Source organism: Panthera pardus, unplaced genomic scaffold (genome assembly GCF_024362965.1).
Source record: "Panthera pardus isolate Hobbes unplaced genomic scaffold, ASM2436296v1 HiC_scaffold_27, whole genome shotgun sequence".
Classification (NCBI taxonomy): domain Eukaryota; kingdom Metazoa; phylum Chordata; class Mammalia; order Carnivora; family Felidae; genus Panthera; species Panthera pardus.
The window spans coordinates 125,298,858-125,318,224 of NW_026526843.1; the positions used below are offsets into that span (position 1 = coordinate 125,298,858).

The following is a 19,367-nucleotide window of genomic DNA, read 5'->3' on the forward strand; positions in this document are numbered from 1 at the left end:
TTTTGGAGGCTTAATTGTCAGAGCTACATAAGCATGCCTAGGTTCTTTTTAAACTAAGAAAAAACATGTACAGGACCAGGCTAAATTACATTTAACTAAAATAACTTGAACAATGGAACATCATAAAAGCCATATAAGAAAACCTCACAGCCAGTACCATCCTCAGTGGGGAAAAACATAGCTTTCCCCCTGAGATCAGGAACATGACAGGGATGTCCACTCTCACCACTGTTGTTTAACATTGTGCTGAAAGTGCTAGCATCAGCAATCAGACAACAAAATGAAATGAAAGGCATAAAAATTGTCAAAGAGTCAGTCAAACTCACTTTTCACAGATGGCATAATACTCTAACATGGAAAACCTGAAAGTCTCCACCAAAAAGTTGCTTGAACTGATACATTAATCCAGCAAAGTCACAGGACACAAAATCAATGTACAGAAATCAGTTGCATTTCTATACACCAATCGTGAAGCAAAAGAAAGAGAAATCAAGAAATCAATCCCATTTACAATTGCACCAAGAATCATAAAATAGCCAGGAATAAACCTAACCAAAGACGTAGTCTACTCAAAGATAGTCTATACAAAGATGTAGTCTACAAAGATGTGTATGCTGAAAACTATAGAAGACTTGTGAAGGAAAGTGAAGAAGACACAAAGAAATGGAAAAACATTTCACGCTTTGGACTGGAAGAATAAATATTGTCAAAATGTCAATACTACCCTAATCAATCTACATGTTTAATGTAACCTCATCCAAAATTGCACTGGCATTCTTCTCAAAGCTAGGACAGCCAATCCCAACATGTGTATGGAACCACAAAAGACCCCAAACAGCCAGAGTAATGTTGAAAAAGAAAACCAAAGCAGGAGGCATCACAATCCTAGACTTCAGCATTTACTACATCAAGACAGTATGGTACTGGCACAAAAACACACACACAGACCACTGGAATAGAACAGAGAACCTAGAATTGGACCCAGAAATGTATAGCCAACTAATTTCTGACAAAACAGGAAAGGGTATCCCCTGGAAAAAAGACAGTCTCTTTAGCAAATGGCGGTGGAAGAACTGGCCAGCAACATGCAGAAGAATGAAACTGGACCACTTTCTTACACCATACATTAAAAAAAACAACAACAACAACTCAGAATGGATGAAAAACCTAACTGTGAGACAGGAAACCATCAAAATCCTAGAGGAGAAAACAGGCAACAACCTCGTTGACCTCAGATGCTCAACAGGTCTCCAAAGCCAAGGGAGGAACAACAAGCCAAGAGGAGCAACACTCTCCAGTTGCATCCACGTTGCTACAAAAGGCCATATTCCATTCTTTCTCATTGCCATGTAGTATTGCATTGTGTATATAAACCAAAATTTCTTTATCCAGTCATCAATTGATGGACATTTAGGCTCTTTCCATAATTTGGCTATTGTTGAAAGTGCTGCTATAAACATTGGGGTACAAGTGCCCCTATGTCTCAGCACTCCTGTATCTCTTGGCAAGGGAATTAAAAGCAAAACTGAACTATCAAGACCTCATGAAGATAAAAAGTTTCTGCACTGCAAAGGAAACAACAAAACTAAAAGGCAACCAACAGAAAGGGAAAAGATATTTGCAAACGACATACTGGATAAAGCGTTAGTAACCAAAACCTATAAAGAACTTAGCAAACTCAACATGTGAAAAACAAGTAATCTGGAGAATTGAGTAGAATGAATGAATAGACGCTTTTCCAAAGAAGACATCCAGGTGGCCAACAGACACATGAAAAGATGCTCAACATCGCTCATCATCAGCTAGATACAAATCAAAACCACAGTGAGATACCACCTCATACCAGTCACAGAGGCTAAAATCAGCAACTCAGGAAACTACAGATGCTGGCGAGGATGTGGAGAAACAAGAACCCTCTTGCACTGTTGGTGGGAATGCAAACTGGTGCAGCTGCTCTGGAAAACAACGTGGTGGTTTCTCAAAGAATTAAAAATACAACTACACTATGACCCACCAATAGCACGATTAGGAGTTTATTCAAAGGATACAGGAGTGCTGATTCACAGGGGCACATGTACCCCAACGTTTGTAGCACCAATTTCAACAACAGCCAAACTATGGAAAGGGCCTAAACGTCCATCAACTGATAAATGGATAATATTAATATAATACAAATTATATATAAAAGATTATATTATATAGTAATATAATAATATGTAATATAATAATAAAATTAGTATTATTAATATATTAATAACATATATACTATACATAACACATGCACGTGCGCGCGCGTGCACGCACGCGCGCGCACACACACACACACACACACACACACGCGCGTATATTTGTTGGCAATGAGAAAGAATGAAATCCTTCCATTTGCAGCAATGTGGATGGGGCTGGAGGGTACTATGCAAAGTGCAGCAAGTCAAACTGGAGGGTATTATGCCAAGTGAAGCAAGTCAATAAGAGAAAGAGACATATATGTTTTCACTCATGTGTGGATCTTGAGAAACTAAACAGAAGACCATGGGGTAAGGGTAGGGGAAAAAATAGTTACACACTCTCTTAAATACAGAGAACAAACCTAGGGTTTATTGGGGCACTAGGGGAGAGGGGAAAATGGGTTATTGGGCACTGAGGAGGGCACTTTTTGGGATGAGCACTGGGTGCTGTACGTAAGCAATGAATCACAGGAACCTACCCCCAAAACCAAGAGCACACTGCATCCACTGTGGGTTAGCCAACTTAATCATAAATTATATTTAAAATTTAAAAATTAATAAAATAAAATAAAATACCCTGAACAATAAGAATATATGCATAAAAGTACAAAATTATACACAACATAATTGTAACTAAGTAAATCAATCAAACATAAATACACAAAGTGTACTGCATGATTGTAATCTTGGTAGATCCCATGATTACGATGCATGATGATAAAAATTATCCAAGGAATTATAATTCAATTATTACTATAAACCCTGATTCCATTATGATTAGTGAATACCTGTATCCAAAAGTAACACACACCTGATAGAGTTCCTCCAAGCTGTACTTAACAGAGATACTATTCTGGATAGCCTGTACAGCTTCTTTTAACTTTTGCCATGTTTCTTCAGTGTAGTTTTCCAGTGGCAGGGGTTTATCTAATAAATAAATGAAAGTTTATAGCATAACTGTTTGGGAGACAATGTCAAAATACTAGAACATGTAACATATCCTCACACATTTATAATATAATGAATTTATTTTAAACAAAGCTTGTTGAGGCCATTCAGTGGGTTAAGAATAGTCACTTCAGCAAATGGTACTACGACAAGATACCCACATATGAAAGAACGAAGTCAGTGTCATAATCAAAACACAATTCAAAATGGATCAAAGACATAAATGTAAATACGAAAGCAAAATCTATAAAACTTTTAGTAAGAAACAAAGGGATAAATCTTCGTGACCTTGGACCTTGCAGTAAATTCACACATGACACCGAAACATAAGTGACAGAAGATAATGTATTGGGGTTCATTAAGTTAAAATGTGAAATTTTTGTGGATCAAAGGTAAGGAATAAAGAAAGCAAAACACAACCATCAGGATACAATAAAATATTTTCTAATAACTGGTAAACATGAAGCATCCAGAATAAAAAAAAAACTGTTGCAATTCATCCACAAAAAAGAATATCAACCAATTAATAACTAGGCAGCAGATTTGAACAGATACTTTCAAGAACATATACAAACGGCCAAGTAACCCATGAAAGGCTGCCCAACATAGTAATAGATTAATACAAGTCAAAATCATGACATACGACTTTATACTTAATAGGAAGGATATAACAAGTTTTTTAGAGGATGTGGAAAAACTAGAACGCTTATACTTCTCTGGTAGGAACATAAAATTGTATGGAGAATGTGGAAAATTTAGCAGTTCTTCCATTAACCATAAAATTACCATATGACCCCACAATTCCCTTCCTAGTGTATATCCAAAAGAATTAAAAACAGGTATTCATACAAAATAGTGTATATAAATGTTCATGGCACTATGTACATCCATATGATAGGATATTATTTAACCCATAAAAATGAAGCATTCACACATACTACAACCTGAATGAACTTCAAAAACACTATGCTAACTGAACTCAGCCAGGCACAAAAAAGATTATAGAATGAAACATCCAGAAGAGGCAAATCTATAAAGACAGAAATCAGAGAGCTGACTGCCTCGTAGAGAGAGGACAGAAATGAAAGGAAAAGGAATGGGGCAGAGAAATCATAATGCTTGTGAACATAGGTTTTCATTTTCTACCTATTAAAATATTTCACAATTAAACTGAGGCAGTAGTTACATAATACCGTCAAGTGCTAAGTGTACAACTGTATACTTTAAAAGTTAACGTCCAATTTATTCTTTGTGAATTTCTCCTCAGTAAAAATATCAGCACAAAATTTGTAAAAGAAAGTCTCAACAAAAAACAAGAAACTTTTATGTTTAAATTACTAAACAAAAATAATCTTGCAAATAAATGATAAGGTTATACTTAAGAAGCTGGCAAAGATAAAGTGAATCTAAAATAAGAAGAAAAATAATACAAAATTAAGCACAAATTAACTGAGGTAGAAAACAATCAAAACCAAGATGTGGGCCCTTCGGAAGGGAAACTATATAGGCCAATATATAATATATATAAAATTACATTATATATAATATATATTATATATTAGTTATTAATATCCATTAATAATTATATATAACTAAATTTACACTATATTTAATATAATATAATTAATATAATTAATACGATTCTATTAATCATTATATATAATATATATTAACATATATATTAGGGTTTATATATAAAATACACAGTTATGTTATATATAATATATATTATATAATTATAATTACATATATATATGTGTATATATATATATAATATTAAGTTTATTTTTCTTTGTACCACATTCACTCTCTCACTCTCAAAAAAATTTACTATTATCCAAGATGGTAACCATTCCTTCTTCTATGCAGAATTTAATACAAACTTTACCCTGAAATAAATGAGTTATTTTAAAAATCTGAAAAGCATTATTAATTATGTCACGGAAAAAGGAATATGAGTGTTGCTTCAAATCTAGTTTATATAAAAAAGTTAGCAAAAACACCTGAAAGTCAGATATCGGATGATGAGGATCTACAGAACTATTTCAATATTCCATCCCACTAAAACAGAATATTTTCTAAGTTTATTTGTAGTATTTTAATATATGAGACAGAACCGCAAATGTTGTATATCCTTTACGTAGGAGTATTAAATTTGTAGAGGCAACTGGGTGGGTCACTTGGTTACGCTTCCAACTCTTGATTTTGGCCCAGGTCATGATTTCATGCTTCATGAATTCGAGTCCTGTGTCAGGTTCTGTGCTGATAGTGGGAAGTCTGCTTGGGATTCTCCCTCTCCCTCTCTTTCTGCCCCTTCCCTGCTTGTGCTCTCTGTCTTAAAACAAATAAACTTAAAAAACAGTCAAAATTATTTAAATAACTTTAAGAGATACTTGATATAGCTCTGCCCTGAGTATGAGAACCCAGATCAAATTAGTAATATTGACTAAAACAATGAAAAACATATGCACAGACCAAAGCATTTCAGTTCCTTAAATTCACCCTAATGCTGAAATATACCAAAAAAGATTGGAAAAAGTAAATTTTTCAATCTATGCAACAATGCATGAGTATAACATGAATTCAAATAATTCATGCTATTTGAAATCTTACTTGGCCACTAAAGTAAGACTGCTTTTTGAAACTTCAACAATCTAAAGTCAAACTTCTGCATAATAAATCTAGCATGCACTAGGTTCTGGATAAGGCGAAAAGGTAAAAAGCAAAACACCAAGGGGCAAAATGTTACAAACATTTACTTTTGAAAAGTTCTAGAAAATTTGAGGTCTTATTCATAAATTTTGGATTGTTTGATATTTACTTACAAAACTATTTTTTGAGCAGAAAATAACTGAATTCAAAAGTTTTTAAATAATATTAATTAAAATTTTAAAAAGTTAATTTTTTTCTTGACAACTAAAGATGGCAACGGGGTTGGAATATGCCCTTTAAAACCTGTAAACTAAAAAATGAGAATCTTGACAAGATATCAAAAACATTGGTTTATAAAATGCCAAAATACCATGTAAGGATTCTGTTTTATGAATTCGATATGAAAATATTATATGAAAAATTACGCTAATTCTATAAAAATTGTATGAAAAACCAATGATTATCATGAGTTTTAATTTTTATATTAATATCTCTTCAAAATTTAAAATCTACTCCTAATAAAGGATCTTATTATGGTTTCACTGTTTATGTCCAAATGCACAATTTTTTACCACCTGTTCTGTAACTTATTAAAAATTTAAATTGTTGCCTTTGGACTCCCCATGTAAGAACTTTTCTCAGTAATATTATAGATCCACTCACTAAAAAGATGGAAGAGAATGTATTCTACAACGGTGTGGCAACCTAGAGTATTTCAAACAGTAAGGGAGGGCATAAATGTACTTTAGAGAGAAACAAAGTACTGAAGAGTGGAGTAATTTTCCAAAGGTCTCGAGTCACTCCATGGTTAAACTGGGGCCAGGATTCAGGTCTTCAGAGTGTAAAATCAATGTTCCTAATCTTGTAAAAATTAACTACCTCGAAAAATATTAACTGTATCTCTCTGAATTTAAAGTAAAAAAGCAGCAACAGGGTATGAAAAGCTAAAACTGAAATCTTAAAAAAATTATCATTAAGTTACCTTTAAAGTTTTTGATTACCAACTTCTTGACAGAGCCAGTGCCAAGCATGTTACTGGCAAAACTAGACAGAGTTGTTGGGGCTTTAGTGAAGTCATTGTTGTGATGGTCTGCAGCCACAGAGAAAACTATCAACTTTCCGTTTTTAAGTTGTTCTTGTTTCTGAGAGGCAGCAGCAGCTGCAGATGATGATGAGTCTTCCTGAGGCATTTTCACATTAAGTCCTATGAAATCCAAGAAAATTCAAGTTTATAATTTTATCTAGTAGAAGACTTAAGAAGTTTTGGTGACAGGAAAAAGAAGCAAAAGGAGACAAACACGAAGAGCATTTAGTAATATTCCTGACCCTTGTTCCTATATTTTACTCATTTTTTTTCTTAACACTACATGGAAGCAGATGCAGGGAGACCATCAGCAGGTAGTCATAATCTCTTGAGAAATAGTCAAAACACTAATGACCAGATGAGGAGATGAAATATTGTGAAAATGAAGAGAATGAAAAAATGAATAATCGTCAAAAGAAAAAGAGGAAAGTAACCAAGCACAAAGGGAAAAAGTGAGACTGCTGAAGTAAGAAGTGAGTTTCAGTACAGCATAGTGGCAAATGACAAAATGGTTGTAAAAGTGTTTTGGAATATGCAAGGGCAAACATGGGAAGGAAACACAAGAGATTAGAAAACAAGAGAAAACTGGGAAACAGAGGGGAAAAAATGAAAAAGAGGGAGACAGAAAGAGAACACAATGTAAATACAAACTGCAAAAGAAAAAAAAAAAACGTACAAGGCACCTATATCAGAATATTTCACAACCTCCTGCAACACAGAGCTTACCTGAGGGGGGAAAAGAAACACAAACACAAACACAAACCACAGAAACAGCTAAGAGACAGAAATCAATGAGACAAGAAGTGAAGTACAGAAAGCCAGAAAAGCCAGAATATAATACATTTGTTTACTCTGTACCACTTTACATCACGGTTAGCTATACAGACGTTTGTAATATACAGCAAATAAGAGACAAAGCTCTGCACTCTCATGGAACATTCACTATAAAGGTCCAGAAAATCTAGCAAGTAGGATACCCAAGGTGCTAAATGATAAAATAAATAAAAACACACACATGGGTGGAAAGAGTTAAGTTTAATGAAGGATTAAAGGTAAGAACAAAGTCAAAAAGAGGTATGTAAGAAAATGAAGGGGAAAGCCTGTAAAAGAAAATAAAAAGCAAGGCAAATTACGCTACATAATGAGTTAGGCACAAATAAACAGGGACTTTAAAAAATCATGGATATTTTGGATATCCCTCCGAAATCACGGAAAAACATGAGAGAAGTTTAGGGAGACAGAGAGAGACGCAATGGTAGAAATAGGCAACATACATTCACACAGAATTCCGGTTACAAAATCGACGCTAGAAGCCTCCTGACTGCTAGAACTAAAACAGCAACACGGCACCCTTACGATCAAGGCATAAGAAACCAGTAATAATTTACACATTTTCTGGTTGTTTGGTGCAAAGTACTTGCCTCTCTGAAACCGGAGAAAGTACTCAGAAACGACGCTTGACGTCCCCCACAGCCTCGCCGTCTCGCGATGCGACACCTCAAGATGTCTCCACCGGAAATGACGGAGTCCAAAATTCTGATTATGACGTTCGCTTGCATAGCACAACTACCCTCTGCGCTGCCAGGCAAAAGAGAAAAGGAGCTAGAGCCATGTCCGGAGAAAGATATTGTAGAGAAATACAAGATCAATTAACCCTGCGTGGAAAAAAAACATTTTTCTTAGCAGATTGCAGTAGATCGCTTAGCCCTCAAATGTATGCAGTTATTTAAGTAATCTGAATGTGGAGCATAAATGTATCAATCTTGTATATCCTTTCCTTGGGAGGCCAACTCGTCAAGCCGTTCCATCCACGGCCTTTAAAGCAATGTATAAAAGCTGTCAGAAGCTGTCAATGACGATGTAGGGAAAAATAACCGTTAACCAGCTTTATTAAAGCTATAAAGTTCCTACGGAAGGAATTATTTTTTTCTGATTAGTTTTTTGTTTGTTTGTTTGTTTGGTTTTTTTTTTTTTTTATGCTGTAAGTCCTGGTACTTTTCTTTAAATTAACCTCTATGTAGAATGCATAAAGTGAACATTATTAATTTTGGTGTAGATGCATAGATGAAAATGAATTTCTCTTCTTAATTCTATTTTGCTGTAAGGCTTAGCTCATATTCTGAGTTATTCCATTCCCCCTTGCACATCTGTGAATGGCTTTTGGTAACTGGTACTTTCACCTTTTATATTGCTACATCGTGTTGCTAAATCCTCTAAATTAATGAAAGTTAATACATTTAAACAAACCTTAACTAGACATATGCCCACTACCGACATTTACTTATCAAACATATTTCAATTACTATGAGGTACACCAGACTAATATTATACATTATATTAACTAACTGGAATCTAAATAAATTTGTAAAAAAAATATTTTTGACTACCTTTTTTCACCTAACTCATTTGTGTGTGTGTGTGTGTGTGTGTGTGTGTGTGTGTGTGTGTGTGTGTGTTTTACTAACCTTAACAATTCTATCAATTATTTAAATGCCTTCAGGCCCACTCTCCTTTGTAGCTACAGAGGACTTAGTATAATAAACAATAACACAGTGCCAAGTACTACATTAAGTGCTTCCTTGAAGTTAGTTCGTTTAATGTTGTTGCCAATCCTGTGAGGTGTAGAAACACTAATTATTTCAGTTCTTCACTAGAACTTGAGAGAAGTGCAAGAAAGATAAATAGGTTACTTTTGTTTATAGTCTGATGGAAGAAAATTTACCTGTTCTTACAATACTGTAGAAAAACTTTGATTTTTTTACATGTAGTGATGAAAAATTATGACAGCAAAGGCAGTACGAAATATGAGATTCATAAGCACTTTTGTGTCTTCTATTACCATGTACATACTCATTCCATAGAATACTACTTACTACAATCAACATTTGCTAAATGAAGTGAATCATTAAGCCTTAAGAAAGACGGATTGAAATACTGATCCCGATGATTCACAAAGAGTAAAAAAGGGGCAGATTGTAAAACAACTGATTTTGCTTTAAATCTACTAGAAATGTTTGGCTACTATCTTAAACCATTAGTATTAATGTCCCTTAACAATGACCTATTGATCTTCTTTATGTTTAGATGATAGAGGTAGATATTAGAGAGTTCCGTAAATGAGTGTTCTCCAGAAGGATGAATTTGCAAGATTTAAATAAAGGTTACAGTGAGTCAACAGTATTCTCCAGTCAGGGATAGACATGTTTCTATCCTTGGACAATTATTTTCATATTTTCAACAATTTACCTTAACTTACTTTCAGTAAAGCAATGTCTTGCTCTAAATAGTGAGCTTCATTTCTTCTCTGACCAGGTCAAAGGGAGAATAAAATGCCACTTAAACTGTCTCTTTCCTCAGAATCCAAACAAAAGAAAGACACCACCATTTCCTCTTCTTTGTATAATTAATAAATGGTAAAACTCTCGCTTCCTCTTAACAAAATCTAAAATATGTATATTTTCCGCTTCCAATTTTAACAGATGTTGGTAAGCTGCAACATGATTTTGAGCAAGAAACAACTATACTACCTCGTACTAATTATATAGTTAGGTAGAAACTTGATTTTTCTTTCTATGTATCGTATATATGCCCATACTCTCCAGAAATCCTACAACCAAGTTTTTAATCCTTTGGGAATCTTATCAGGTTCTTTTATCTGTTATATACTGCCACAATTACATAACCTCTTTGGCTTGCTGATATTATCAGAATATCTTACCTCCATGCTCTGTCAGATTTACTATAATCGAATTATCTGCCACCTAAGTAATAGGATATTTTGATCCAACCTTTTTTAGTAGACCAACACAAACACCCATTCATTAATCTTTCCACCGCACTCTAGTCTTACACTCTTTGGCCACAAAAGAATCTGACAAAACAGTACTAATACTGGTTCTCAGTTTGACTTATCCAAGGTGGGAAAAGACATAGTTTGGACTATCAGCCACTTACCTCGTGTAAAAGATTCCAGAATAAGTGAACTTCACAGTCTTTATAAATGTTCCCTTGTGAATGGTCATTGGGTATCTGTATCAAGGGTAACTTCAAATTATATATATATATACATATATATATATATATATGTATATATATATGTATATATATATAATATAATTTTATAAATTATAATTATAATTATAATTATAATATATATATAATATAATATATAAAATGTATTAAATATTTAATTAAAAATATATAATATATAATATATATATATAAATATAAATATATATATAAATAAATATATATATAAAATAAATATATAATATATTATATATATATAATATACAAATATAATATAATTATATTATAAAAAAATATAATTTTTTTTTTTTTTTACTTTTTATCAGTTTGTAGAATTATTTTGAATGGGTACGTAGGCTTTGTTTGGAATGATGAAATAACTCTGTGAATGCATAGTGGTTACTGTTGTTCAACATTTTAAATGTACTTAATGCTACAGAATTGTACATTTAAAAATGGTTAGGACTGACATCAATATCATGGCTGAATAAGTCATCTTTTGGTTTTGTTCTCTTCCCTCATTCACAAAAAAACTGGCATCTATCCATACACAAAGGTGCTTCTGTAAGAGACATTGGATCCCCCACCATATATCAAGGGACCCAGGAGGGTCTTGATTAACCAAGTGTCAGGCAATATGCAGACAGACCTCAGACCTGGCTGTAGTCTGTGTCCTGTGAACTGCTTTAGCTGAAGTTCAGGACCCTGAAAAACACTGTCTTAGATAAGTGATCACTGGAAAGAAACATTTATGGAAGGCCAGAGAAAAAGTTCTACCACATACTTAAACAAATGAAACACAAGTTTGGATATATTAGAGAGGGTAAGAGGAACAGATTATATCTCTTCTCCCCCAACGAACTCAGTGTAAGACCAAGAAAAGAATGAAACCATGGGAGTATATACTCAGTTTCCCCAACTTTGTGGGATACTGCCAAAGAGCCTCATTTCTCTTTCATCTGATCCAGCGTACTGATTCACGAGCTGTTTGGTGAGCTGTTTGGAAAAACGTTGGCAGGATGACAGAACACTGAAGGTATTAAAGTGATGTGGATTCTATTGACCACACCGTAGACTCTATCAAGAAACAATGCTCATGGGTGATGATTCACCCACAAATCCTCAACTGGCCCAAAGGAACCACCAAGCCTCTGCATACCTCACCCACACCCACCCACCACCTAGTGGCCGGCTTCTTGTGTATGCTCCCGATAAGAGCACCATACGTTGCAGACAACAATTGAGTATGTGCAGAACGGAGCTCTGACTCTACAGACTTCAATGAACCAAACCACTAAGTGGAATTTAGCATCATGCCTTTCGGAAAACAAAAAAGAAGTTTTTTTAGCCCAAAGTCTGGTTGGTGGTAGGATCAAGAAAAGGCATACAATCTTAAGAAGCCAGCCTTAGGAGGAATAGGGAAGATGGCAGCGTAGGAGGACACTCGGCTCACCTCATCCTGCTGATCACTTACATTCCACCCACATCGGCCTAAATAACCCACAAAACCGCCAGAAGACTAGCAGAATGGACTCTCTGGATCCAAGCATGGACAAGAGGCCCAAGGAAGAAGGTAGGAAGGGTGGAGAGGCGGTGTGTGCTACACGGACTGGTGGGAGGGAGCCCGGGCAGTGGAGGGCAGCCTGCCTGGCAAGGCAGAGCCCCTGAGTCTGGTTTGCAAAAGTGGAGGGGCTGGACTGTGTGCATTCTGACAGCCAGGAGGACTTAACATCTGGAATGTTAAAAGTCAACAGCTCTGCTCTCAGAGAGCGGGGAGGGCGAGAGGCCACCAGGAAGGAGAGTTGCTGAGTCCAGGAAGACAGGGCTCAGCTCAGTGGGGAACAAAGGCACTGGCAAGCACCATGTCCCTCTCCCATCCCCCAGCCGAAATTCCAAAGGGAACCAGTTTCCATCACCGAACTTGCTTGCACCCACAAATGCCCAACGTTGTGCTTCTGTGGATCCATCTCTCTGATTGGCCTGCCTCTCTTCTGGTGCTGCAGGGCCCGTCCCACAGGGAACCCCTGACAGCAAAGTGCGCTAAGCCTGCCCCGCCTGCCCCTGTGCACCTCGTGGATCCACCCCAGTTAATACGCCACATCCCACTGAAGCCTGGCAATGTGCAAGTAGCCCAGACAGGGGCACCCCACTCCACAGTGAGTCCTGCCCCTGGGAGAGGGGAAGAAAAGGTACACACCAGTCTGACTGTGGCCCCAGAAGTGAGCTGGGGATAGACAGCGGGTCTGACTGTGGCCCCGCCCACCAACACAAGTTACTCCCGACAGCACAGGGGAAGTGCACTGCAGTTGGGAGCCACCACAGGGACTGCCCAAAATGACAAAATGGAAGAACTCTCCTCAAAAGAAATTCCAGGAAGTAGTGACAGCTAACGAATTGATCAAAAACGATTTAAGCAATATATCGGACAGTGAATTTAGAATAATAGTCATACAATTAATCACGGGGCTTGAAAAAAGCACAGAGGATAGCAGAGAATCTACTGCTACAGAGGTCAAGGGACTAAGAAATAGTCATGAGGAGCTAAAAATGCAATAAATGAGGTGTAAAATAAAATGGAGGCGGCCATAGCATGGATTGAAGGGGCAGAGGAGAGAATAGGTGAAGTAGAAGATAAAATTACGGAAAAAGAGGAAACTGTGAAAAAGAGAGAGAAAAAAATCCAGGAGTATGAGGGGAGAATTAGAGAACTAAGTGATGCAATCAAACAGAACAATATCCGTATAATAGGAATTCCAGAAGACGAAGAGAGAGAAAGGGGGCTGAAGGTGTACTTGAGCAAATCATAGCTGAGAACTTCCCTGATCTGGGGAAGAAAAAAGACATTGAAATCCAAGAGGCACAGAGAACTCCCTTCAGACGTAACTTGAATCAATCTTCTGCATGACATATCATAATGAAACTGGCAAAATACGAGTATAAAGAGAAAATTCTGAAATCAGCTAGGGTTACACAGGCTGTGACTTACAAAGGGAGACCCATAAAACTGGTGGCAGACTTAGGTACTGAAACTTGGCAGGCCAGGAAGGAATGACAGGAAATCTTCAATGTAATGAACAGAAAAAAAATTTGCCCCTGAGAATCCTTTATCCAGCAAGCCTGTCATTCAGAATAGAAGGAGAGATAAAAGACTTCCCAAACAAACAAAAGCTGAAGGAGTTCATCACCACTAAACCAGCCCTACAAGAGAGCCTAAGGGGGATTCTGTGAGAGAAATGTCGCAAGGACCACAAAGTACCAGACACAGCACTACAGGCATGAAACCTACAGACATCACAATGACTCCAAACCCATATCTTTCTATAATAAACACTGAATGTAATAGGACTAAATCCTCTGACAAAAAGACGTAGAGTATCAGAATGGATTAAAAACAAACAAACAAACAAACAAACAAACAAACAAACATCTATTTGCTGTCTACAAAAGACTCATTTGAGGCCTAAGGACACCCTCAGACTGAAAGTGAGGGTATGGAGAACTGTCTATCATGCTACTGGAAGTCAAAAGAAAGCTGGAGTAGCCATACTTATATCAGACAAACTAGACTTTAAATTAATGGCTGTACCAAGAGATGAAGAAGAGCATTATATAATAATTACAGCGTGTATCCATCAGGAAGAGCTAACAATTATAAATGTCTATGTGCCGCATACTGGAGCCATCAAAGATATAAAACAATGAATCACAAACATAAGCAATCTTAGTGATAAGAATGTGGTAATTGCAGGGGACTTTAATACTCCACTGACAACAATGGACAGATCATCTAGACACAGGATCAATAAAGAAACAAGGGCCGTGAATGATACATTGGATCAGATGGACTTGACAGATATATTTAGAACTCTGCCTTCCAAAGCAACAGAATATAGTCTCTTCTCGAGTACACATGGAACATTCTGCAAGTTAGATCACATACTGGGTCACAAAACAGCCCTTAATAAGTATAAACGACTTGAGATCATACCAAGCACACGTTCAGACCACAAGGCTATGAAACTTGACACCAACCACAGGAAAAAGTCTGCAAAACCGCCAAAAGCATGGAGGTTAAAGAACACCCAACTAAAGAATGAATCGGTCAACCAGGCAATTAGAGAAGGAATTAAAAAATATATGGAAATAAATGAAAATGAAAATACAACAATCCAAACCCTTTGGATGCAGCAAACAAAGGCAGTCCTGAGAAGAAAAAAAACATGGCTATCGAGGCCTATCTGAAGAAACAAGACAAAATCCCGAATACAAAAAGCTAACAGCACACCTAAAGGAACTAGAAGCAGCACAGCAAAGACACCCCAAACCCAGCAGGAGAAGAGAAATAATAAAGACCAGAGCAGAAATAAACAATATAGAATCTCAGAAAACGGTAGGGCAGATCAATGCAACCAAGAGTTGGTTTTTGAAAAAAATAAACAAATTGATAAGGCTCTAGCCAGGCTTCTCAAAAAGAAAAGGGAGATGACTCAAATAGATACAATCATGAATGAAAATGGAATTATTACAACCAATCCCTCAGAAATACAAGCCATTATCAGGGAATACTATGAAAAATTATATGCCAACAAACTGGACAACCTGGAAGAAATGGACGTATTCCTAAGCACCCACACACTTGCAAAACTCAAACAGGAAGAAATTGAAAAGACCCATAACCAGCAAAGAAGTGGATTCAGTGATCAAAAGTCTCCCAACAAATAAGAGTCCAGGACCAGATGGCTTCCCTGGGGGATTCTACCAGACATTGAAAGCAGGGATAATACCTATCCTTCTCAAGCTTTTCCAAAAAATAGAAAGGGAAGGAAACGTTCCAGACTCATTCTATGAAGCCAGCATTACTTTGATTCCTAAACCAGACAGAGACCAAGCAAAAAAAGAGAACTACAGGCCAATATCCCCGATGAATATGGATGCAAAAATTGTCAACAAGATACTAGCAACTCAAATTTGACAGCATCTAAAAAGAATTATTCACCGTGATCACGTGGGATTCATTCCTGGGCTGCAGAGCTGGCTCAACATTCGCAAATCAATCAATGTGATACATCACATTAATAAAAGAAAAGATAAGAACCATATGATCCTGTCAATCGATGCAGAAAAAAGCATTTGACAAAATACAGCATCCTTTTAATAAAAACCCTCAGAAAAGTCGGCATAGAAGGAACATACTTAAACATCATAAAAGCCATTTATTAAAATCCCACAGCTAATATCATCCTCAGTGGGGAAAAACTGAGAGCTTTCCACCTGACATCAGGAACACGACAGAGATGTCCACCCTCACTGTTGTTGTTTAACATAGTAAGAAGTTCTAGCATCAGCAATCAGACAAAAAAGGAAATCAAAGGCACAAATCAGAATTTGCAAAGATGAAGTCAAGCTTTCACTTTTTGCAGATGGCATGATATTATACATAAAAGAGCCAGTACACTCCACCAAAAGTCTGCTAGAACTGGTACATGAATTCAGCAAAGTTGCAGGATAGAAAATCAACGTACAGAAATCAGTTGCATTCTTATACACTAATAATGAAGCAACAGAAAGGCAAATAAAGAAATTGATCCCATTCACAACTGCACCAAGAGTCATAAAATACCTAGGAATAAACGTAACCAAAGATGCAAAAGATCTGTATGCTGAAAACTATAGAAAGCTTATGAAGGGAAATGAAGAAGATACAAAGAGATGGAAAAACATTCCGTGGTCATGGGTTGGAAGAACAAATATTGTTAAAATGTCAACACTTACCCAAAGCTATCTACACATTCACTGCAATCCCAATCAAAATTGCACCAGCATTCTTCCCTAAGCTAGAACAAGCAATCCTAAAATGTGTATGGCACCACAAATGACCCCTAATATTACAGTAATATTAAAGAAAATAACCAAAGTGGGAGGCATCCCAATATCAGGCTTCAGCCTCTATTACAAAGCTGTAATCATCAAGAGCATACGGTATCGGCACAAAAACAGATACATAGACCAATGGAATAAAATAGAGACTCCAGAATCGGACCCTAAAATGTATGACCAACTAATCTTTGACAAAGCAGGAAAGAACATCCAATGGAAAAAAGACAGTCTCCTTAACAAATGGTGCTGGGAGAACTGGACAGCATCACACAGAAGGATGAAACTTGACCACTTTCTCACACCATTCACAAAAATAAACTCAAAATGGATAAAGGACCTGAATGTGAGACAGGAAACCATCAAAACCCTAGAGGAGAAAGAGGGAAAAAACCTCTCTGACCTCAGCCGCAGCAATTTCTTACTTGACACATCGCCAAAGGGCAGGTAATTAAAATAAAAAATAAACAGTTGGGACCTCATGAGTTTTAAAAACAACAACAACAAAACAAAACAAAAACAAACAAAAACAAACAAACAAACAAACAAACAGTTCCTTCTGCACTGCAAAGGAAATAATAAACAAAACTAAAAGGCAACCAACAGAACGGGAAAAGATATTTGCAAATGATATATCGGACAAAGGGCTAGTATCCAAAATCTGTAAAGAACTCACCAAACTCCACACGCGAAAAGCAAATAATCCAGTGAAGAAATGGGCAGAAAACGTGAATAGACACTTCTCTAAAGAAGACATCCAGATGGCCAACAGGCACATGAAAAGACACTCAACATCGCTCCTCATCAGGGAAATACAAATCAAAACCACACTGAGATACAAACTCACGCCAGTCAGAGTGGCTAAAATGAACAAACCAGGAGACTAGAGATGCTGGAGAAGATGTGGAGAAACGGGAACCCTCTTGCCCTGTTGATGGGAATGCAAAGTGGTGCAGCCACTGGAAAACAGTGTGGAGGTTCCTCACAAAGCTAAAAATAGATCTACCCTATGAGCCAGCAATAGCACTGCTAGCAAATTACCCAAGGGATACAGGAGTGCTGATGCATAGGGGCACTTGTACCCCAATGTTTACAGCAACACTTTCAACAATAGCCAAACTATGGAAAGAGCACAAATGTCCATCAACTGACGAATGGATAAAGAAATTGTGGTTTACATACACAATGCAATACTACGTGGCAATGAGGAAGAATGAAATATGGTCTTTTGTAGCAACGTGGATGCAACTGGAGGGTGTTATGCTAAGTGAAATAAGCCATACAGAGAAAGACAGATACCATAGGTTTTCACTCTTATGTGGATCCTGAGAACCTTAACAAAAAACCATGGGGGAGGGGAACAAAAAAAAAAAAAGTTTAGAGAGGGAGGGAGCCAAGCCATAAGAGACACTTAAAAACTGAGATGAAACTGAGGGTTGATGGGGGCTGGGAGGGATGGGAGGGTGGGTGATGGGTATTGAGGAGGGCACCTGTTGGGATGAGCACAGGGTGTTTTATGGAAACCAATATGACAATAAATTTCATATTAAAAAAAAAAAAGAAGTCTGCCTTAGGAGAGAGCAACAAGAATGGAGAAGGTGTATCCATAAGGTCTAAGGAAACTTCAGAAATTCTAGCAGGGCTCAAAGACGGTGTCTCCCTACTGAATACAGTTAGTAAACAGTGGAAGGGGTGGCTGCTATTTCCAATGGCAATAAAACAATGCAAAACTTCTAGGAACATGAAAAATAAGGACCCATGACAAACCAGAAGAGCACAATAAACTGTTGTAACCAACTTAAAGGCATAGAAGAGACACGTGGTTTTAACCGAGAAGAATTCAAAAATCACTTTGTTAAGAAAGTCAATAGGCTACCAAAACCCCACAAGGACAAGGCAACAAATCAAAAACCTCATAACAAAAATGAAAATTGAGTGAAGAGATAGGTGTCATAAAAAAGAACCAAACAAATTCTGGAACTAAATAGTTCAATGAATAAAATAAATATCCAATAAAGAGCATAAACAGCAGAATCAAGAATATTCTATCTAGAACATATACTCTTCAGAAATGGAAAGATAAGAACTTTCCTAGTAACACAAATGTGAGAGAATTCACCACTAGATTTGCCTTAGGAGAAATGTTAAAAAGAGTTCTTTAAGCAGAGATATAAGGACATTCATTATTCACTAAGGGGACTAAAAGTAATATAAAAACACAGCTAAAAGCAAGTTTATACTGAAGTGCAAAAACTGTGGCATATAACACGACGGTTACTAACACAATTCTAGTGTAAAGATTAAAAGACAAAAATATCAGGGACACCTGGGTGGTCAGTTCGTTAAGCATCTGACTCTTGGGTTCATGAGATCGAGCCGCATATTGGGCTCCAGGCTGACAGTGCGGAGCCTGCTTGGGATTCTCTCTCTCTCTCTCTCTCTCTCTCTCTCTCCCCGTCCCCACTGTCTCTGCCTCTCTCTCTCAAAATAAATAAACTTCTTTTAAAAACACAAAAATGTTAGAAGATGGCATCAGTGTAGGAAAACCCTAG

General features: G+C 36.7%; 1 protein-coding gene across 1 annotated transcript in view; it reads right to left on the reverse strand.

Annotated features, from left to right (window-relative positions):
• Positions 1 to 8,436, reverse strand: part of LOC128773881 (cullin-4B-like) — a 137,978-nt gene extending 129,542 nt beyond the window's left edge. Inside the window, exons 1-3 of the mRNA XM_053891918.1 lie at positions 8,334 to 8,436; positions 6,811 to 7,032; positions 3,040 to 3,155 (exon numbers count right to left, since the gene is read on the reverse strand). Of these exons, the coding sequence (XP_053747893.1) occupies positions 3,040 to 3,155; positions 6,811 to 7,018 (324 nt within the window). The 5' untranslated portion in view covers positions 7,019 to 7,032; positions 8,334 to 8,436. The remainder of the gene's footprint in view (positions 1 to 3,039; positions 3,156 to 6,810; positions 7,033 to 8,333) is intronic.
• Positions 8,437 to 19,367: the final 10,931 nt, after the last annotated feature.